This window comes from Sinocyclocheilus grahami, unplaced genomic scaffold, assembly GCF_001515645.1.
Source record: "Sinocyclocheilus grahami isolate Dianchi unplaced genomic scaffold, SAMN03320097.WGS_v1.1 scaffold48.1, whole genome shotgun sequence".
In the NCBI taxonomy this organism is placed as follows: domain Eukaryota; kingdom Metazoa; phylum Chordata; class Actinopteri; order Cypriniformes; family Cyprinidae; genus Sinocyclocheilus; species Sinocyclocheilus grahami.
Genome location: NW_015505227.1, coordinates 272,345 through 295,773, shown reverse-complemented (window position 1 = coordinate 295,773; position 23,429 = coordinate 272,345). Strand labels below are relative to the sequence as shown.

General features: G+C 38.9%; 2 protein-coding genes and 1 long non-coding RNA gene across 3 annotated transcripts in view; 2 read left to right on the top strand and 1 right to left on the bottom strand.

Annotated features, from left to right (window-relative positions):
- Window positions 1-297: 297 nt before the first annotated feature.
- Window positions 298-15,226, top strand: LOC107582859 (serine/threonine-protein kinase NLK2-like). Its single transcript, XM_016268874.1, has 11 exons — window positions 298-605; window positions 903-1,032; window positions 1,195-1,250; window positions 3,836-3,942; window positions 11,738-11,823; window positions 11,934-12,143; window positions 12,760-12,861; window positions 12,974-13,060; window positions 14,410-14,608; window positions 14,700-14,793; window positions 15,046-15,226. The coding sequence occupies exons 1-11, from the start codon at window positions 298-300 to the stop codon at window positions 15,092-15,094; spliced, it is 1,428 nt and encodes a 475-aa protein (XP_016124360.1). The 3' UTR covers window positions 15,095-15,226.
- Window positions 10,892-17,354, bottom strand: LOC107582868 (uncharacterized). The gene is made up of 3 exons (XR_001608984.1): window positions 16,426-17,354; window positions 13,072-13,075; window positions 10,892-10,901 (listed from the first exon to the last, which is right to left on the bottom strand). It is a non-coding gene; the product is annotated as an uncharacterized lncRNA (long non-coding RNA).
- Window positions 17,355-20,743: 3,389 nt separating this feature from the next.
- Window positions 20,744-23,429, top strand: part of LOC107582906 (protein FAM57B-like) — a 16,366-nt gene continuing 13,680 nt past the window's right edge. The window contains exons 1-2 of the mRNA XM_016268934.1: window positions 20,744-20,830; window positions 21,688-21,850. The gene's annotated coding sequence lies outside the window, so the exon portion shown is untranslated. The remainder of the gene's footprint in view (window positions 20,831-21,687; window positions 21,851-23,429) is intronic.

Below are 23,429 nucleotides of genomic sequence, written 5' to 3'. Positions count from 1 at the left end.
CGCACCTGCTGGGACTCCCAGGCACCCGGCGTCACTCGGGGGCAGCACAGGCGGAGGGGCGGCCATCCCGCATTTTTATGATTTTTTTCCCCTCATGTCACTCAAAATCTGTTTTGCTTTTTTTTTTTTTTCTAAACCGAGACTAAATAGTTTCGGTTCCCATTGACCATTGTATGGACAAAAATACTATAGAAATCAGCGCGAACTGAGCTATCTTCAAATGCTGACAGCATTGTCATTTTTGGGTGGACAATCACTTTAATGACATTTCCTCACCTGTGTTTGTTTTGATGTAGGATGGCTTTCCATGGATCCTCTCGGCCAACAGTGTGTGGTAACTTGTTCCCTGGATCAGAGTTAGGCCACAAGTATTTTTGTGTCAACACCACGACCGGGACTACCTCAACGGGCCTCAGCGCTACACCAAATCCGACCGGACCCAACGCACCTGCTGGGACTCCCAGGCACCCGGCGTCACTCGGGGGCAGCACAGGCGGAGGGGCGGCCATCCCGCAACCTCACAGTAATCCAGCAAGTGAGGTTCCAAGTCCTGCTGAAATGGAGCCTGATCGGCCTATCGGTTATGGTGCGTTTGGAGTGGTCTGGTAAGTCCTCCTGTCATCCCAGCATACTGATTCATGATGACCATCTGTCATGTAGTTACACTACCGTTTAAACGTTTGGGATCTGTACGTTTTTTAGAAGATATTTTTTTAAAGAAGTCTCTCATGCTCACCAAGGCAGCATTTATTTGATTATAAATGCGGTAAGAACAGTAATATTGTAAAATATTTATTTTCCATTTCAATACGTTTTAAAGTTTATTTAAAATTGGACTAAACCCAAAGTTTGGTCTGTTGGGTTAAATATTACACACTCTGGCTGTCCTTTTGCATTGATAGGTCTGTGACGGACCCTCGGGATGGACGTAAGGTGGCTCTGAAAAAAATGCCGAATGTCTTCCAGAACCTGGTCTCCTGCAAACGTGTGTTCAGGGAACTCCGGATGCTGTGTTTCTTTAAACATGACAATGTAAGTTTTGCAGATGGAAAAGGGAAGCACGCATGCATGCATGTATGGGTGGGTGGGCATAAAATGAAAGAATGGGTATATTGAGATGATAAGTGTGTGTGTTTTCAGAGTTTTGGAACTTGATTGCATGTTTTTTGTAATGATGGGAATTTGCTTTGGCAGGTGCTTTCTGCCCTTGACATTCTCCAACCTCCACAAATCGACTGCTTTGAGGAGATGTATCCTTCAGGCTCACATTTCACCTCAAGTTGTTCCCCTCTGATACTTTTTAACTTTATTTTTTTATTCTATTCATGCCTCAATACTAAGGGGATTTAAGGGATGTTCCACCTAAAAATCCACATTTTCTCATCATTTACTCATGCTGTCTAAGGCTACGTTCACACTAGTGCATTTTCGTTTTAAAACGCTTAACTTTTGCTACGGTTTTGCCTGTTGTTTACACTACTCTGGCATTTTCGACCCTCAAAAACGGGAGACTTTCGAAAATGCTGCAGACCCAGTTTTAGTTTGAAAACTCTGGGGTTGCGTTTCAGTGTAAATGGACCAAAACGGAGACTTTTGAAAACGAGGGTGTGGCTGCCCACATTTGCTCTGCGTATCCTTGACAACCGTGTAAACAATAACATCATGCTCATTGTTGTACCTACATGAATGGTCATGTGACATGCGTTTTTGGTTGTGTAGTGTGGACGGAGATCGTTTCTGAAACGCAGTGAAAACGAGGATCATTTTCATTTCAAAACGCTGTTTTAAAACAAAAACGCACTAGTGTAAACGGGGCCTAAGATGTATGACTGACTGACTTTGTTTTTGTTTTTTTTTAGAAAAATAATAATTTTATTTTTTTGGAAAAAATAAAATCTTTGAGTCCATATAATGCAAGTGTATGGGACCCCCAAAGATTCATAAACCACACAAGTTAACACAATGGTAATCCAAATGACCCCAGTTGATGAATCAATGGCTTCAGAGGTGGATTATCTTAGTTTGTGTTCATCTGAAGAAATTTGTTCCAAACCTGTATGAGTGTCTTTCTTCTGTTGAACACAAAAGAAGATATTTTGAGGAATGATGGTAACCAAACAGTTGCCAGTAGCCATTGACTTCCTTAGTATGGGGGGAAAACCCTATAGAAATCAATGACTACCGGCAACTGTTTGGTTACCCTCATTCGTCAGAATATCTTCTTTTGTGTTCAACAGAAGAAAGACAATCATACAGGTTTGGAACAACTTGAAGGTGAGTAAATAATAACAGATCTTTAATTTTGGGGTAAACTGTCCCTTGGAGTAGTTGGTTTGTTTCCATTATGAGTGTTTTAAAGTATATGTCATCTGATCTGGGAAAAACGTTAAACCGCAGTACAGTAGCTGTATTTGCATGTCTATAAGTATTGTGCTTTACATTATCAGTGGGAAAGTGGCAGACCAGAACATGACACAAAAATGAGAAGACAAGGGAAAATACAGTGTAAAGAGATTAGTTGATTGCAGTTTGCAGAGCAACTTAGTGTATTAATATTGAATGTATGTTTGTATGTATTGACTGTTTTGCAGTGGCTCAGAATTTAGAATGTGAATCTTTTGGAGTCTTTATAATATTAACTTTAGTATAATGTGAAGCTGTTTTTGCACTTATTAATTTGTTGTGAATGTCCTGGTTTGCATCTAAGGTCCAAAATGAAAGGTTTAGTTCACCCCAAAATGAAAATTCTGTCATTAATTACTCACCCTCATGTCGTTCCAAACCCGTAAGACCTTCGTTCATCTTCGGAACACAAATTAAGATATTTTTGATGGAATCTGAGAGCTGTCTGACCCTGCATAGACAGCAACGCAACTGAAATGTTCCCAAGTCCAGAAACGTAGCAAGGACATCGGTAAAACAGTCCATGTGACATCAGTTGCTCAACTTCAATTTTGTGAAGCTACGAGAATACTTTTTGTATGCAAAGAAAACAAAAATAACGACTTTATTCAACAATTCTTCTCCCCCGAGTTTCTGTCTTCCGCCATTTTGGAGAGTGTCACAACACATACGCACGCTTTACCATAAGCATAAACAACACTGATTATGCCGATTACGTTCATGCGCGCGCTTTACCCCTAACGTAAACAAAGCCGATTACATTCTTGGGTACTCTCCAAAATGGCAGAAGACGTAACTCGGGGGAGAAGAATTGTTAAATAAATTGTTATTTTTGTTTTCTTTGCGCACAGAGTATTCTCGTAGCTTATCCACTGATGTCACATGGACTGTTTTACCGATGTCCTTGCTACGTTTTTGACTGGGAACATTTCAGTTGCGTTGCTGTCTATGGGAGGGTCAGAGAGCTCTCAGATTCCATCAAAAATGTCTTAATTTGTGTTCCGAAGATGAACGAAGGTCTCACGGGTTTTGAATGACATGAGGGTGAATAATTAATGACAGAATTTTCATTTTGGGGTGAACTAACCTTTTAACACCTTGCCAAGTGCCAAACACAAGTGAAAATTAGCTTTGGCTAGTAAATTTGCCAATAACTGTGTAAGGAAGTGTAAAATGCAAAAATTCAAAATGCAAAATACAGATTTATGGCTAGTAAAAAATATGGCTGGTAATTTTTTCATTGGTAATTCACATGCAATTGGTGCTATAAAATTACTCTTACTCTTAACGTACTGTGAGATATACATTTTATGTTTTATTTCACCCATTACTAGTTTCCAACATGTTTTATTTTTCCTCATAGCAGATATTGTTATGGTGGCTGTAGATGTTTTGCAGGTCAGTTGTTTTCTTAACTGGGTCTGTGGTGTAGATACGTGATCACTGAGCTCATGCAGAGTGACCTACATAAAGTCATCGTTTCCCCTCAGCCTCTCACCACCGATCACATCAAGGTGTTCCTCTACCAGATACTCAGGGGTGAGTTCACATGGGCATATGTCACTTTTGGATTACATTCTTCTTTTTTTTAAATTTTGGGAATCTGGAGTATTTAATCTGGACAGATGAAAGTTTGATGTGTTATATGCGTGTGTTGCAGAATGGGATTATGTTTGACCTTGTAATCATCCTGGGAATCTTTAATCTTATGTTCTGAAAATAAACGGGGGGGGGGGGGGGGGGGGGGGGGGGTCTGGAGTATTTAATCAGGACAGATGACAGTTTAATGTGTTTTGTGCAGAATAGGATTATATTTGACTTTGTAATCGACCTGGGAAGCTTTAATCTTATGTTCTGAAAATAAAATTTATTCGCAAAATCCCACTGAACTGTTAATCTTGTTTGGGGCCATTTTCACTTTTGTTGCTGGGAGAGTCCGATGAATCCCCTAGCTGAGGCTGTATTTACAGTATGTGTATAATGAATCTAGAGTAGAGATGACAATACTAATTAATGGAATTGTACTTGTGAAATACTTTGAATACCAAAGTCCAATAGCATGCAGTGTACATAAAATGTTGTACAAACGTTGCCACACTATTAGCGGAGTACAAGAGTAAATGCAGCTGTAGATCAGATCGATGTGTGATTCCACAGGTTTGTCATATCATCTTATTGGTGCTTGTCCACTGCACAGGGTTCCCACGCTTCTTGAAAGTACTTGAATTTCAGACATATGGATTCAAGGCCTGGAAAGTACTTGAAAACAGACATAAGTGCTTGAATTAAATTTGAAATAAAGTTTGTTTATGACGCCATTTCATAAATTATCTTATATGTTCTGTCAAAGACAACGAAACGGCGGGGTGGAGATGGGGTAGCACGGAAAAAAAACTTGTGTGTTGATGCGGAGCTTAGAGCCCTGAGTGGGACAGTTTTCTTAAGTCCGCTCCCGCTAAATTTCCGCACTTATAACACGATGACATGATGGAACGTATCATTTGCACATGCTTTTGAGTCTTGAGTCTCGCGTGCTCTCATTTTCTGTGTGCCCACAGATATCGATAAGGAAAGTGACAACTTTTAAGGGAATTTGCAATTGTTATATTGATTTAATACAACAGTTCAATAAACAAGTACTGCCTGATTTTGCATTATTTCATCAACGGAAATAGTTCCAAATAAAGTAACAGCTCAGCCGCTGCACATCTCTAAAAGCAAACACAGCGGTGTTTCATTCATGAATGAAAGTGCGTTTTTGAACGAATCTAGTGAGTCAGTGATTCATGATTGCCCATTCATAAAGACTTGTTTCATTCCTGAATGAATCAGCCGATCAAACGAATCAATTGAATGAATGATTCAGTGATAAAATCAGTGACTTGCCACCACCTGCTGGCGGTTTCAGTTTCATTTTTAGGTATAATTTTAGTTATTTAAATCATTTAATATTTCTGTATTCAAAATTTAAGTAAATTAACATTAATCTCCACATGAATTTATGAATTTAATTGCACTCATGCCACCTTTGAGCCCCATTAAACATCTGAAAATGTACCTTCAAGCCACTTTTGTGTTCTTCTGTGCACCCTCTGTAGTACAAATACATTTTTATTAATACTAATTTCATATGATTGGTAACTTATTTGTCTCATTCTAATTCATATTATATTGTTTTAAATCGAAATTTTAAAAAGCTTATAAACATAAATTTTTTAATTTGACAGATGAAAATGATGCCATTGCAAAGGTAAAAAGAAAATACCCCTGTAAATCAAAACAATGCACAACAGCTGCAAATTCAGTAAAAATGCCTTTCATTTCTGTAGCAGTACATTTCACAGTACTGGTAAAGATTTATGACTTTCATTGATGTGCAATTTTTACTGTTTTCGTGCTGCTTTTAAAGAAATAACATATGCTTGATTCCCAGCAATAGTACAATGATCATAGTCGCAGATGCTCTACTGTAATGTAGTACGTCAGGAAGGACATAATAGCCCCTATGATGAATCATGTGTTGAGATAGATGCCTGAAATATTTTCAAAAAATATTGACGCTTTGAGCAGCTGCATTCCTCTAAATCAAAGATGAAAAAATGGGATTTACAATAAAAAGTAATTTACAAATTTTTTTTGACTTGAGTTTATTTATTAATGAGTAGCGTCTCTTTTGAGTGAATGTGCAAATGTTTAATGTTAAGAGGTTTTACCATGTTATTACAACATTTAACCACTTTTTATTCATTTAAAAATTGAGAAATTCTTTCAAATTTAAATCTTAATAAAATTTTATCTTTCAAATAAAACCAGTTAGATGCATATTTTATCAATATTTTAGAAACTGTATTTGAATATTACCAGTACTGACTAAAATGGATTTCATTAAATTCCTTTGAACACAAATGCTCAAAACAGTCTAAATTTATGAAACCTTCACATTCAAAACATTACTCTGAAATTTTTAATGTAAATGTTAAGTGTAAGTGAAATGTTAAGTACTGTAATGTCTTTCATGACACTACATATGCTGGGGTGTGAATTTGATAGGTGCTTGATATAAAATAAATGGTGCTTTAAAAAGTCCTTGAATCTGGTGTTCATGAAAGTGTGGGAACCCTGACTGCGGTCATTTTATTGTTTTTATTATTATTTTAGGTAAGACTTTATTTTATACACTAGCATTCAGAAGTTTGGGTTTGGTAAGATGTTTTTGAAAAAAGTCTATTATGCTCATCCAAGCTGCATTTCTTTGATCAAGAATACAGTAAAACAGTAATAATGTGAAATATTACTGCTATTTAAATGTGTTTTATGTATTAATATATTTGAATAATTTCTGTGGTAGCTGAATTTTCAGCAGTTATTACTAATTTCTCCAGTGTCACATGATCCTTCAGAAATCATTCTAATATACTGATTTGGAACTTGGAAGAAACATTTCTAATTAATTATTTTAATAATAATTTATAATATAATTATATTTTTGTGAAAACTTGGATACCTTTTTTAGGATTATGTGATGAATATAAAGTTAAAAATAGCAGCATGTATTTGAAATGGAAGTTCCCTTTCAGTCGGTCACTTCAAAGTTGTGTCGAAGTTCCGACAGTAGGGGTTGCTTTTGGGAGCCCAGACACCTCTGACATCATTGAGAAAAGGCCAATGAAATTTCTTTAAGTAAATTATCTAAAAGAATTGGCCCTTCTACTTCCAAGTATGAGGCCACAGCAATGTGCGTCGGGGAAGTGCATGGTGAGGCGAGAGTAGTTTCGCCGGGTGAATCCCCGCGGACCTCTTGTCCTTCTTACGCTTCGTGTCCTCCGGTTGAGCTTCCAGATGAGTTTGAGAGCTTGTCTCAGGGCGAGTTCAATTTCTCATTTGAGGCTCATGAAGAGAATGAGCTGTTGATCGCAGGATCAGAGGCCAGCCTAGACCCATCAGTAGCTGATGACTCGACTGAACTGGTGCCCTCAGGTGCCGAGTTTCAGTCTGAGGCAGACGCTGAGATAGTGGCCATGCTTGCCCTGCAGCCAAGAGCATCATGCTCGAGTGGACTCCTCCACCCTGTCCTGAGCACTCTCGGCTGGATGATTTTTTTTGGGGTACTGAGCGTGACACTAAACCGTACCCAGCCCCAGTTCCTTTCTTCCTGGAAGTGCAGAAGGAACTGACAAAATTGTGGAAGGCCCCCTTTTCGGCCAGGATACGATATACCAGCTCCTCCGTCCTCACAACTATTGACTGGGGTCCAGCGAGTCGTTATACGGAGGTCCCCCAGGTGGAGAAGAGCGATTGTGGTGCACCTTTGCCCGCAAAATGCTGTCACTGGGCGGGTCCGTCCGAGACTCCCGTACAGGGCCTTTAAGTTTTCTTCATCCCTTGTGGTGAAGGCTTATGCGGCCTCTGGACAAGGTGCATCCGCCCTGCATGCCATGGCCATCCTGCAGGTCTATCAAGGCATTGAAATAACTGCACAAGGGTGGTCCCAACCTAGAGGTTTTGCAGGAACTGTGCTCAGCAACCGATTATGCCCTCAAGGCTACGAAGGTCACGGCGCAGGCTCTGGGGAGGGCGATAGCTGTGCTAGTGGTTCAGGAGTGCCACCTGTGGCTCAGGCTGGCAGAGATGCGAGATGCTGAGAAAGTGCACTTTCTTGATGCCCCCTTTTCCCAGGTTGGCCTCTTTGGTGACACCTTTGAAGAATTTGCCCAGCTATTCTCCACAGTTAAGAAACAAATGCCAATAGACACATCCTGCCTCAGCGTGGGTCAGGTTCTGTTCTTGCACCTCTGAAGCAGCAGCCTCCATCTGTTTGTCGCCTGGGATGGTCCGCTCCCGTTGCATGTCACAACTCGTCCGCCATCTCTTGTTATCTGATCTGTGATATCCATCTTCCAAGAGGGCCTGGACAAGCACCTGTCTGCTTCTACACTCAAGGTGTATGTGACTGCTATTGCAGAAAACCACGAGACTGTAGATAGCAGATCGGTGGGGAAGCACGATCTGGTTATCAGGTTCCTAAGAGGCGCCCGGAGGCTGAATTCTCCAAGGCCACACCTCATCCCCTCTTAGGATCTCTCAGTGGACCTTCAGGCCTTACAGAGAGATCCATTTCAGCCCTTGAGACAGTTGGACTTGGTGCCTTCTCTATGAAGACAGCCTTCACTGCATTCACTTCTATCAAGAGGGTGGGGGATCTTCAAGACCTCTTCATTGACAAATCATGCCTGGAATTTGGGCTGGCAGATTCTTACATTGTCCTGAGACCCCGTCCTGGATATGTGCCCAAGTCTCCCACCACTTCTTTTAGAGATAAGGTGGTAACCTTGCAAGCTATCCCCCCACAGAAGGGGGACCCTGACCTGTCTCTGTTGTGTCCGGTGTGAGCCCTGTGCATCTATTTGGAACACACACAAGAGTTTCAGGCTGTCTGAACAGCTCTTTATCTACTTTGGAGGTCAGCAGAAGGGGAATGCTGTTTTCAAACAAAGGATTTCCCACTGGATTGTGAATGTGATCCGTACAGCTTATCAGGCCAGAGGCTTACCATGCCTACTGGGAGTGAGGGCGCACTCGACCAGGGGCGTTGCTGCTTCATCAGCTTTAGCAAATGGTGCCTCACTAGTGGACATTTGTAGAGCTGCAGGTTGGGCTACACCTAATACATTTGCCAGATTCTAAGACCTGCGTATGAAACCAGTCTCATCCAGAGTTTGAGCACTAGCTCTTGAATTCAGGTGGCTGGTAGGGTGTAGAGCTTGCATGTCGTGGCCCCATATGTATATTACTATTTGCCATGTCACGTCAGGATTCAGTGTTTCCCCCAGACTGACAGTAAATCTGCCGCTTGTTTCTGTGTTTGGTAGCTCTTCCCTTATGTGGGGGCCACCACAGAAATCTTCCCTATGTAGTACTTCTTTTCAGTAAGTCTATAGGTTGGTCTCCACATGTCACCTCCCCTTCGGGTAGGATGTGGTCTCCATAGTGTCTTTTCCCTACCTGGGAAACAGACACCTTCCCATTGTTAACAACCAGGACTTTTCAACCGTTACTTGTCCCTACCTTCTTAGAATGAGAAAAGGTTCCGGCTGAGGTGACCTGCCTTATGGTGTCTCTCCTGGGTATTGGAGAGTGAGGTCATAAGGTCTTGGGTGTTGGATGGTTACAAGGAGGAGAGGTGCATTTGGTTGTGACACACTGGGCTTGTCAACCTCTGTGCCCCCATGCACTCACAATGCAGTTCAGCACCTGTGGCGTTTAGTATAGGGACCCCTAGTGTTAGAACTTTAACAAAATGTCGAAGTGACCAACTGAAAGGGAATGTCTCTGTTACGTATGGTAACCCTTGTTCCCTGATGGAGGGAATGGAGACGTTGTGTCCTTTTTGCCACAACTCTGAACTGCCTCTGAGTGGGTTGAGATGCTTCTCGACGACTCAGAACAGAACAAGTGAGCAAATGCCACGCTGGCCTATATATACCCGGATGTCTGGGGCGTGGCCAGCTATGCAAATCTTTCTCGCCAATTTCATTTTCCTTTTTTCAATGATGTCAGAGGTGTCTGGGCTCCCAAGAGCAACCCCTAGGGAGCTTCTCAATATCCCTCCTTGTTGCCTCGCTCCTCTGTCCTCCATCCTATGACCTGGAAACCTATCGAGCTCAGCCATCTTGTAGGACATCTCAATTTTCTAATTGCACTGCGAGGAGGCAAGGAGGTGCAACTAAGAGGAGGCTTCCTGAGGAGTCATGAGCGTGGATACACGGGTGTATCCTTTGAGGAAGTGTTTTATCGACTAAACGTGATGCATGTATAAATTCTCCTCCCCCTTCACATCTGCACCAAGTGCTAACCATAGCAGAAAATACAAACACACATAAATGTGAGTATTAAGCATGAAGTTATTGTAAATGTGGGTTTTGTTTTGACAGTGTCTTTAATTTCGATTGTTTATTTACGTCTCTTGATTTTAATGGCGTATTGCTTTTAATTTTTAAATTAATGCCTCTTATATTGGTTAATAGAGAATAGAGAATTACTTTCATGTAGGACATTTGCAGAATTATATCAAAGCACAAGAAAATGAAAGAAAATGAAACAAACTGTAATACTATACAACAAATAAAAACCGTTAATAACTGGGAATAATTCATTGTTAATAATAACTGGTAATATATATAAAAAATACGGACAAATGTGGTATTTTGTGGAGGTCGAAACTATTACAATATAAATAATTATTTCTAATGTTCAAGAATGCCGACGTGCAAGCTAAATCCAGCGGTGTAGAGTCATCATTAATTGACGACGCTTTGAAGTGATGCTAAAGGGAGCAAGGATATGTAATTTCACTTGATTCAATTCCTCTATCCTCGCGTCTTTTCCTTGCGTCCTTCCCACGCATCCTGAAGGGGTGGAGCTAAAACGCGAGGAAAGGAAGTGAGGAAAGGAAACGAGGATGCACAAATAAGAATTGAGAAGCACCCCTAGTGTCGGAACTTACACACAATGTCTCCATTCCCTCCATCAGGGAACGAGGGTTACCATACGTAACGAGACGTTTTTTTTTTGTATCATTAAAATTGTATTTACTGTCACTTTTGATCAATTTAATGTGTCATAGTTGAGTAAAACTATTAATTTCTTTCAGAAATGTAAAATCTCACTGACCCCAAACTTTTGAATGGTAGTGTGTGTGTGTGTGTGTATGTGTATGTGTATATATATATGTATGTGTAAATTTGGCACGCACGCATCCGTTAATATTGATGCGCAAACAAACCGTGTGCATGCACTGAACACTATACTACCAGTCGTCAAAAGTCATCCTGCGAATGTTATAATAATTGATGCTGGCAAAAGAAGAGTGTTTTACAGTAAGGGTCGTGGTTTAGCGTTTCTGAAAGGATCCATATTGTAGCATATGCAATTGAGGCGAGGCAGCAGGTTTAGTGGTCTTTAGCCATCTCCCTGTGGTCCTGTTCAGTATCGCAGTTTGACTTGTGCTTATTTGTATTAAAATGCTCTAAACAAATGTTTTTATATATATTTATTTATTTATTTCAATTTGGCTAGAAAAACAGTACATTTATTATGAAAAAGAACCAGATCTGTTAGATATATTACCTTTTGTTTTGTGTTCCTCCCTTCCAATTTCATCCATACCATGAACTAGTGGAGGCAAAGCACCTCTAACAACACGGGTGTTGGTATTAGCAAGTGCAGGAAGTATTAGTTTCCTAATCAAGAAAGTTGGTGTTTTGTTGTGTGATTTGTTTGTATTGTTCTTTCTGTCAATGTCCTTAATGAGATTATCCCTCTCTCTTTCTCCCAGGGCTGAAGTACCTGCATTCTGCAGGCATTCTGCACAGAGACATCAAACCAGGGAACCTGCTGGTCAACAGCAACTGTCTGCTTAAGGTACAATACCGCACATGTATACATCAAATGTACTCAATCTAATAATAAAGTGGGCAATGGAACTATCAAATATGGCAAATTGAGAAATGTCACTTTTCTTTCTCATCTAGATTTGTGACTTTGGCCTGGCGCGAGTGGAGGAACCGGATCCTTCTCGTCACATGACCCAGGAGGTAGTGACGCAGTATTACCGTGCTCCGGAGGTTCTGATGGGATGCCACCATTACACTTCGTCGATAGATGTCTGGTCTGTAGGCTGCATCTTCGCAGAGTTGCTTGGCAGACGTATTCTTTTCCAGGCTCAGAGCCCCATACAACAGGTAATGATGTGCACTACCGTTCAAAAGTTTGGGGACAGTAACATCTTTGAAATAAATTAATAGTTGTATTCATGCATTAAATTGACCAGAATTGACAGACTTTTTCTAATTTTATTTTTTTTAACCTTTCTGTTTATTAAAGAATCCTGGGAAATATTATCACCCTTTACTGGATAAAAAAAACATTTAATAATAATGATAATAATAATAATGTTTCTTAAGCAGCAAATCAGCATATTAGAATGATTTCTGAAGGATCATGTGACACTGAAGACTAGAGTAATGACTGCTGAAAATCCAGCTTTGCCATCACAGGAATAAACTACATTTCAAAACATATTCAAATTGAAAACAATGATTTTAAATTGTAAATAACAGTATTACTGTTTTTTTATTTATTTATTTTTATAATGCAGCTTTAATGAGCATAAGAAACATAAGTTAAAATTGAGCATAAAAAACATTAATAAAGTCATACCGACCGGATCTTTTTTGTTTTAATATACACTCTAATCTTGCAGAAAATTAGGTCCTTTTAATTAATTTGATTTTGAGAAATAGTGAATTGAAGTGTCTTATTTCTCACTCTGTTTCTCCTCCTCTCTTTTTCTCTCAGTTGGATCTGATCACTGATCTCCTCGGGACTCCTCCTCTTACTGCCATGGCATCCGCGTGTGAAGGAGCTCGAGCGCATATTCTTAGAGGACCCCACAAACCAGTTCAGTACCCTCCTTTACTATGATTTATTACTCCATAAAGATGTAATGCACAAATCTGTCCTCAAATCAAACAGAATATTTTAACTTTTATTTGTGCTTTCTCTCTCTTAGCCCTCGCTTTCTGTTCTGTACATGTTGTCAGATGGGGCAACACATGAAGCTGTTCATCTTTTGTGCCGCATGCTAGTTTTTGATCCAGTGAGTATGACATTTCTAGATCACAATGATAACTTCCTAGATTTTGGTTAAATACTTTTGTGGTTATTTATTAATGGCCTATACCTAATAGTTCATTTGAGGCCATATACACACTTCTGAGTGTCTGTATTTCATAACATTTATATTTGAAGCACATTCTTCCATAAATGGTTGAATCTCCCGAAACTAGTAGAAAATACAATGGCAAAAATATTCTGAACGTCTTACTCAAATGTTAAAATAAATATATGTAATTGGAATGTTTGTAGTATGGTTCATATGATTTTGTATGAGTAATGAGAATTGTAGTAAATCATCATTGACAGAATAAGTGTTTTATATTTTAATACATTTTAAAATTGAATTGATTCCTGTGATGCAAAGCTGAATTTTCCGCATCATTACTCCAGTCTTCAGTGTCACATGATCCTTTCAGAATTTATTTAGATATGCTGATTTGATGCTAAAGTAACATTCTTATTATCACTGTTGAAAATAGTTTTAATAGTGCTTAATATTTTTATGGAAACTGATACGAATAAGTGTTTTATATTTTAATACATTTTAAAATTGAATTGATTCCTGTGATGCAAAGCTGAATTTTCCGCATCATTACTCCAGTCTTCAGTGTCACATGATTCTTTCAGAATTTATTTAGATATGCTGATTTGATGCTAAAGTAACATTCTTATTATCACTGTTGAAAATAGTTTTAATAGTGCTTAATATTTTTATGGAAACTGATAAATTTTTCGCGATTCTTCAATATAAGTTCAAAAGAACAACATTTATGTGAAAATAGAAATCTGTTCTAACAATTTAAGTGTCTTAACTGTCACTTTTGGTCAATTGAATGTGTCCATGCTGAATGAAAGTATTCATTTCTTTAAAAAAAATTATAATAAAGAAACCTTGTTGACCTTATACGTTCGTACGGTAGTGTATTGTTTTTTTGTTTGTTTAAGATAGTTAGATTTGTGTTACTATTATTGTTATTATGGAGAGAAAATGACTGAAGTTAATACATTTTTCGCGATTCTTCAATATAAGTTCAAAAGAACAACATTTATGTGAAAATAGAAATCTGTTCTAACAATTTAAGTGTCTTAACTGTCACTTTTGGTCAATTGAATGTGTCCATGCTGAATGAAAGTATTCATTTCTTTAAAAAAAATTATAATAAAGAAACCTTGTTGACCTTATACGTTCGTACGGTAGTGTATTGTTTTTTTGTTTGTTTAAGATAGTTAGATTTGTGTTACTATTATTGTTATTATGGAGAGAAAATGACTGAAGTTATTATTATTATTATTCCTCAGGTAATTGTCTCTGTGTGTCTCCATCTATAGGCCAAGCGCATCTCGGGCAGTGACGCTCTGTCTCATCCGTACTTGGATGAGGGTCGTCTGCGGTACCACACCTGCATGTGTAAGTGCTGCTACTCTGTGCCCAGCGGGAGGGTGTACACCCGAGACTTTGAGCCGCCTGCGGATCGACCTTTCAGTCACAACTATGAGCAGAGCATGCACTCCGTCTGGCAGGGCAAAGGTGACTCACTCTGGCCCTTTGTTACGATTCAATCTTGATCATCTTTTGACATGAAGGACCCATGATGACCTGTTTTCTCTCTTTATCTCAGAGCTCATCCATCGTTTTATAACAGAGCACCAGCAAGGCAAACGAGTGCCTTTGTGCATCAATCCCCAGAGTGCAGCCTTCAAAACCTTCATTAGGTGAGTATAAGATAAAAATATTATTACAGTGTTGTTTTTAAATGCTGAGTGTTGATACTGATGTGGTGTGGTTTCTATAAACCTTTTTGTATAGCCATTTATATTTATGTATAAATCTACATTATAATATATAATAATATGTGTGTATATCCTATCCTGTCAGTGATTACTTATTCAGCAAACATCCATTCTTATTACAATATTTCTTTTGCCATCTTGTTAAGCCATTCTTTTTCTTTATTTCTGTATCAGATCCACAGCCTGGCATTCTTCAAAAGTATCAAGGAAAGAAGAGAGATGAGGTGGATTCTGGGAAATGTGGATCATAGGAGCAACCATGCATTGGAGATGAAGATGGTTCTTGATGGATCACATGCTTTTGAACGAATTCTCAGCACTCATTCCAATTCCACACGGGGAGTTCTCAGAAAAACTTTTTTTTTTTCTCCCAGTTCCGCTTACACAAGTCTGATGAATAATGCTTCTGATGCTGCTGAGAACACGTTTATACTGACTGTGCTTGAGGATTACGGGAAATAGAATTTCCCACAGAAAAAAAAAAAAAGAAAAAGAAAATCTCATGGATTGTTGAATTTTGACTAAATGTGCCAACGTCAAAAGTTGTGCAATACAGATATCTGGAATAATGCAAATGACAAGACTGCGCTGACCATGATTTCACTAACGGATGAGATGACAGTGCCCACAAGTCCATAGCATCGCCCGTGCAGACATCTTTACTCAGAGAGTATCTCCAAACTCTGTCCATAGACTTTTATCACTGTGTTCTTTTTGCGGGTTCTTAGGTTTTATTCTTAAACTTCTGATAACCAAAAGTTCTTAAGTCTTCTTTCTTTGTTACTGCTTCCTCATTCAGTTGAATGTTTTCTGTTCGATATCACTCAGATTTTCTATTAATTTTTTTCTTTACTGTTGTTATTATTTTGTTTTTTGTTTTTTTTTTGGGGGGGGGGGGGGGGTTATTGTGCGGTTTCTTTTGTAACCTATCAACATTATGAAGCATCCTGTGCAAACGTCATCCTTGAGCAAATGCATTAGAGTTTTAGAGTTGTATCAGAACGCTGTATAGAGGTGACGGTGTTTTGTGTTTTCATCCGACAGATGTACGTACTTGTTTATCTGTGGAACGTATACTGCTCCATCCCCACCTGAAGCATCTTCCCAAAGGTCCCGCCCTCCTCCTAGGACCAAACGAGATTGCTATCAATATCCTGCTCTCTGATTGGGCGAGGCTCTGTAGGCAGAGAAGATAAATTGATTATTATTTATTTTCTCTTTTTAATTTATTGTTGTCTTGTCCAACTTGTTTGTGTTTGGCGGACCAGTTGCGTGGGTTTCATGGTGGAATGAGCGAGCTGTCTGGTCCGTTTTTTGAAAAACTGTGTTTCGGAGAGTTTAGGGAATGTGTAGTGTTGTACTTATTTTATTTTAGAAGATAAATTGATTATTATTTATTTTCTCTTTTTAATTTATTGTTGTCTTGTCCAACTTGTTTGGTGTTTGTGTTTGGCGGACCAGTTGCGTGGGTTTCATGGTGGAATGAGCGAGCTGTCTGGTCCGTTTTTTGAAAAACTGTGTTTCGGAGAGTTTAGGGAATGTGTAGTGTTGTACTTATTTTATTTTTTTTTTTCCAATATTTCATTACCTCAACTGGCTCTCAGTTTACTGGGCTGGTGTATATAGACTGAACCCAATCGTTTATCAGAAATGTACTGTAATGTAGTCGAATGACGTCAAGTGTGTGTGTGTGTGTGGAGCTCCTCCACTGCGCCCGCAGTCTATCCCTGAATCCATCTGCTTTTCTTTTTTGCTTCAGAACAGATTGTTGGGACAGTGGCTTATGGGTAATTTTAGATAGTTGTTGGGGAAATGCTGCTGTTTGTGTAATACCTCTAAAACCTCCCCGACTCATTTGTAAAAGTAACGCGTCTAGAGCTCAGGTTTCATATTATACAATATGAACTAGACTGTAGACTCTGGTTTTTTTGCAGAGAGCTGAATACTCAAAAATGCCCAGTGCTGTAAACGTTTGCCTCCTACCACCAGGTGGCAACAAAAGTGCAGGGCATGTTTGGATGTATCAAGGCAGTTGTTGCTCATCAATAATGTCTCTCAATGCTTGTGTGTATGGACTTCACTTGGATTTGCAATTGCAGTGCATTAGGAGTTTTATTTTAGAAACTTTTTTTAATGTGTTATTTAATTTTATTATAGGAATGTTTTCCCCCCTATGTATTGTGACCAATTTTTTTTAGCGTTTGGTTAAAATTTTTAGTTTCTTAAGTTGATGTTTTTATGACCACTTTTGCTATTGTCTTGGTAGAAAAGCTTGCAAAATAGTGAAGGAATGAAGATCGGTGGGTTGATTTAGTCTTACTGACTGCCCAACAGAAAGTGGACATTTTAAGTAAATGGTGAATTTCTTTTAGTCGTAAGATAATAGATGTTAGACATTTTTTAAGATGAAACTCAAAATTTAAAATTCGTGTTAAAGACTTATTTTGAAAAAATGATTGAACAGTTGTTTTAAGATTGGTTATTACTTTCTCGTTATCTGTTTTTGTTGTTGTTTAAAGTTTTCCCCCCTATGTATTGTGACCAATTTTTTTTAGCGTTTGGTTAAAATTTTTAGTTTCTTAAGTTGATGTTTTTATGACCACTTTTGCTATTGTCTTGGTAGAAAAGCTTGCAAAATAGTGAAGGAATGAAGATCGGTGGGTTGATTTAGTCTTACTGACTGCCCAACAGAAGGTGGACATTTTAAGTAAATGGTGAATTTCTTTTAGTCGTAAGATAATAGATGTTAGACATTTTTTAAGATGAAACTCAAAATTTAAAATTCGTGTTAAAGACTTATTTTGAAAAAATGATTGAACAGTTGTTTTAAGATTGGTTATTACTTTCTCGTTATCTGTTTTTGTTGTTTAAAAAAAAAAATTGGTTTTGTTTTTGCATTTTAGAAGAAAAAAATGTTTTTGGATTTGTGTTCCCAACAAATACTTGAAGTTTTTAAGAAAAAAAAAAAGATGTGGGTTAGGGTAAAATAGACATTAAAGAGACAGACACTGGAATCCTTGTCTCTGCATCTTATTGGTTTGTCATCACAATTGCATTGCAGTTATTGAACAGGACAATGGAATTTCAATGGCAGAGATTTGAAGAGGTTTTGATGTTTTGCAACTATTGGGTGTTTAAAATCAGCATGAAATTAATTCTTCCTATTGTGAAAAACTGATCTATGCATGTTTCTTTTTTTTCTTTCTTTTTTTTTTTTTTTTAGTTCACTTCACTCCGTAATGTTTAATCAAAATGTCATATCTGGACCTGCCGGTGAAAACGGCAGACTGTTGCTTTTGCTGAACTGTCGCTATTTCCGTTTCATCATGAATTTAAAGTTATGTGATTTTTAAAAGTTTTCTTAAAAAACAAACATTTCTAATCTTGATTTTGGTTATTTTAGTAAAGGTACTCCATATTTACATTATCTATTAATGACTATAAATAAAAGTAGTTACATCTACAGCTATCATTCATAGATTATTTCTAATTATTCACATGACAATCTTAAATATACGAAATTGGTCACAAATGACTAGAAAGGCTTTGTGTTTCAGTCAGATTTGAAAAACCATATGTACATCAGAATCTGCACAAGGTTCATTTGATTGTAAGTACATGCTCAAGCTTTATTTTCTATGTTCTCAAGTCCCCAAACATAAATGGAACCTAGGATATTTTTTTATGACTGCATCTGCATAAAATTTCCATGTGCGTATTGCCTACCAGACACGAAACAGTAGCTGATACAGATTGCAGGAATCGCCTGCACTGATATAAGAGAGATTGTGCAGCTAAAATCATTTATTTATGGTCAGCTAAATATCTACAGTGGATCTAAAATATGAATAGTTAATTATAACTAGTTATGGTTAATTATTCATATTTCCCCATGAGCTGATTCGCTACAATATTTTATGGAAAAAAAAAATTTTTAGGCTCTAGGGGCCTGATGTATAAAGTAAAATCACACACTTACTGCACTCTTACTGGTGAGAACATAGCATTCATCTTTCCCTCTCATGTTTGACAATAGGAATATTGCATATTAAAAAAGCACAATATACTAACCGCTATTATGTAAAACATGATCTGACAATCATTTTTGCTGTTCAACAACATTCTGTCAGGTCAGGGACTAAAGCTTTTAGCAAAAGTTATGTATGCAATGGATTTACTGAAGTTATTAAATCATTTTGATTAAAGATTACGAGGGCATATGAATATAAACAACGCAACATTTCATTAAAAAAAAACAAGAACTGTCGATTTTCAATTCATGGTGAATTTAAAGGAGTCATATGATGTTGCTAAAAAGAACATTATTTTGTGTATTTGGTGTAATGAAATGTGTTTATGCGGTTTAAGGTAAAAAAAAAACATTATTTTCCACATACTGTACATTGTTGTTTCTCCTCTATGCCCCGCCTTTCTGAAACGCGTCGATTTTTACAAAGCTCATCGTTCTGAAAAGCGAGGTGCGCTCTGATTGGCCAGCTATCCAGTGCGTTGTGATTGGCCGAATACCTCAAGCGTGTGATGGAAATATTACGCCCCTACCATATTGTGATGCCGTGTCCCGGCGCAACGAGATAAAACCAATAAAACTCATTATAAACGAGGCATTTGTTGCATCCAGTGGGGACATAATTATGGATTATAATGACTTATACTGTCTTTTTAAGCATTGCGTTGCATCGCGCCACGTAAACATAAAACCATGTCTGCATTTGTGATCGGAGAAATGACAAACAACACTGTGAGTCAGAACAGCCGGCATTGTAGTCTACTCTACCAGGATCAGGAAACAGTCCTCCATAAAATGCACCGCACACATCTGAATATTTGGGTTGAACTGTTCTGGAACAGTGTTGTAAATACAACTTAACCACTGATTTCTAGTTGTGTCCTCTTTTGGAAGGCCAAACAAAGTAGTTTCACTTTCACAACGAAGCACACAGTAGAGTGAGCGGCGGCCTAGAGTGAGGAACGACCAGCGGGCTAAAGTGAGCGGAAGCCGGTGGGCTTGAGAACAGCGCGGCCGGCGGATTCGACGAAGGAGCGGCCGGTAGGCTTGCGGAAACCACATGTGACGACCCCGGGCTGGACTCCGCTTCATCCACGGTGAAAGCGGACTTTTATAAAGAATATCTCTTTGGATTTGAGACTTTAATCTTTGCAACTTTACAGATCTTCTTTATGCACCAAGAGCTTGTAACACTCCAAAGAGAAAGGAGAAATTTTAATCGCATCATATGACCCCTTTAAACTCACAGGCTATTCATATTACCTCCGTTTTATAAAAATCTGCAAACATACTTATTCTCTGCCCACGTGTATTGGCAAATAATACGTATTATTTGAGCAAAATATTTATCATTCTGTATGTTTAGTACGGACTATTGAGACAATGAAAGATGACAAAAAAAGATGTCGGACCATAAATGGTTAATGCGGTTTTGCGCTATCAGGTCACTTTGTTTTTACTCGCCATTGGTCAGATTTACTATCAATCACACCTTAAGCCAACCCCTTTAAACTCACAGGCTATTCATATTACCTCCGTTTTATAAAAATCTGCAAACATACTTATTCTCTGCCCACGTGTATTGGCAAATAATACGTATTATTTGAGCAAAATATTGATCATTCTGTATGTTTAGTACGGACTATTGAGACAATGAAAGATGACAAAAAAAGATGTCGGACCATAAATGGTTAATGCGGTTTTGCGCTATCAGGTCACTTTGTTTTTACTCGCCATTGGTCAGATTTACTATCAATCACACCTTAAACCTATCAATGAAGGGCAAATCTGTCGAGTCCTTCTCGTTTGGCCAATCAGCAGTTAGTTACTAAGAGTCGCGGTGCAGATTTAAAAGTAAAATTAATCTCGTCAACACATTTAGGACTGGGGCCAGTCGAAAAGACGTGTTTTCTGAACCGAGAGCTATGAACAGTAAGTTAAACTGGCTTTTCCCATTTCCGTGTAATATTTACTAATTTCTCCGGTGATATTAGTTAAAGGTTATTTGAAAAGACAACGAAGAACACGGCCGTATTCATCCGTTCAGCGAGGCTCTGAGTCATGTTAGCACAGCGCTAGCCTGAAAGCTAGCGTGACTCTTTTCCTCTACTTTGCATACAGGCGAATTAGAATAACGCCATTATTTAGATAACTCTCGGCATTTGGTTCAGGATTTGCACATGTTTTGTAGTCAAATGTGAGCCATTCCACCCTCCTTGCCTTCCCCGGTCCCCACTTGTTTTGTCTAATCCTAGCGAGGTGGTCAGAAAGGCAGAACCGGGGACCCAAGTGGTTGCCTGGATACCTGCTTCTCTCCCCATCCATCTGGTGCAGGGATCCGCTCTCCGCCACGGGTAGCCTACATTTTCATTTAAATAAGTAATTTGCAAGGCTAATGTTTGGCCGTATCTGACCACTGCAGCTTTTGATCTGCTGACTCAGCTTGAGTAAAGAGCTTTGTGAAGACCAGATGGACGCGGATCAGATCTCTTATATGTAGGGATCCACTCGCTTCCTGGATTGGTGGATGTGGACAGACAGCTCAGAGACGCACTTTGCAGTACTGCTATTGTTGGTCCTTGAACACCTTTCTTGTTGCTCTATTAACACGTGTATTTTCCCAGCAGGTCCGGGCAATCCAAAACCTGTGCAGCTTTATATGTAGGGATCCACTCGCTTCCTGGATTGGTGGATGTGGACAGACAGCTCAGAGACGCACTTTGCAGTACTGCTATTGTTGGTCCTTGAACACCTTTCTTGTTGCTCTATTAACACGTGTATTTTCCCAGCAGGTCCGGGCAATCCAAAACCCGTGCAGCTTTCTGGGATCAAGTGCTTGGTCAACATCATCAACATCATGTGGACCGTCTCACAGATGCTTCCTGGACCTTTTGATCCGATTTCTGGAAGACTGTGACCGGATTGTCCTTCCCCGCTCCTCAACTTTATAACGTAACCCTTTTTTTTGGCTTCTGCTCTTGTCCATTATGACCCTGTCCTCCTGCTGCTTTTCTCTAGCATCGTTTATGAATGTTTTAACCTGTTCAGATCCAGTGTATGTTCTAACGTACACCTTGTTTCTCCGGTGTTTGTATGTATTATACTGCAAAACTGCTTGACATGGTTTCAGTATACATCCTACAAAATTTTTATATCTTCACCAAAATGATTATTTTCAGACCATGCCTGACCAATGTTGCCGAATGAATAATACGTCTGTAACAGCAGTAGACATCTGACCAATGCTCATGTAATGACATTCAGCTTTGTGTCTGTTTGGTGATATGACATTGTAAGTGGCATAGTAATAAAAGGAAATACATGAGCAGGTCATTGTAAGGGTGCAGGTTTGAATATATAACCCTTGTTATTGGACCTTTGTTTAAGCTGTCAAATGTATTAACGGTTATGTTTTAGATTAATATTCTTCCAGCAATGAAATTCAAAATCAATGCATATATATTTATTTATTTATTTAGGTTACACTCAATTTAAAGGTGGCCTAATTATACAATTAAGCACTGATTAATTAACAATATGCACTTACTATTGCTATATATTTGTGTGTGTGTATATGTGTATATATATATATATAGCTTATTTTATATAATTGTATTAGTTTTTTTTAATAACAGTAAATTAATATGTATAATTTTGTAATTTATTATAACTTATGGCTCCTTTAATATCAATATTTTATCGCATTTTTGTATCTCTGGGTCTGAACAGGTTGCAGCGAAAGAGTAGCATGGCACGAATTGAGCACTGGCGTACAATGATCATATTGTGTTTGGGGGCGCATCCCCGTTTTTGCAATCGTTTTTTTTCCATCAACCATGTGGAGATGAAAGCGATTCATTACTGGCTGCCGTAAGCGCACACACAGCCAGCGGGCCTATCGCCTGCAAACTGTTAGCTAGAGGTCCCGACGATACTCCCTCCGCCTCGTGCGCTGCTGGACTGCTGGCGAGGACACAATAGGATGGATGCCGCTAGCCTGCTACGTTAGCTCTGAAGGTAGCGTTGTGAATACGCGAGCCGCTCGCGCTGCTCTGCTGTTGTTTACATGAACGGAGAAAATCAGAGCAGGGTCGGCGGAGGGTTTTATACTTCTAGCCTGCGCGAGATCACAGTCCGTTTGAAACCTAAGAGAATCACGTGTCGCGTCTGTGATGTGTTTTCGTAACAGAATTCTCTTGAATGATTTGCGTGCTGCGTGAGCAGATGCGTTCGTACAAGCTTCAGAATAATGAATAACTAACGCGCATTGGCTGTCACGTCTGTAATGCACTTCTTGGGTTTGTTGTGATGTGTGTTCAGATTTGGATGTCTGTGAAGTCTTTTTACGCAGCTTTTGTGATTGGCTTTATGCAGACATGTACTCAGTCCCTCTGTAGCAATAACAGGAGTAATACACTGTACCACAGAATGATGGCCTCCACTGTTCCCCCCCTTCTCTTTCTTTTTGGCATTGTCTGGCTCCCCTCCCTCTCCCTGCAGTAATCTTTCTAAATCTCTTGCTTTCTAATCC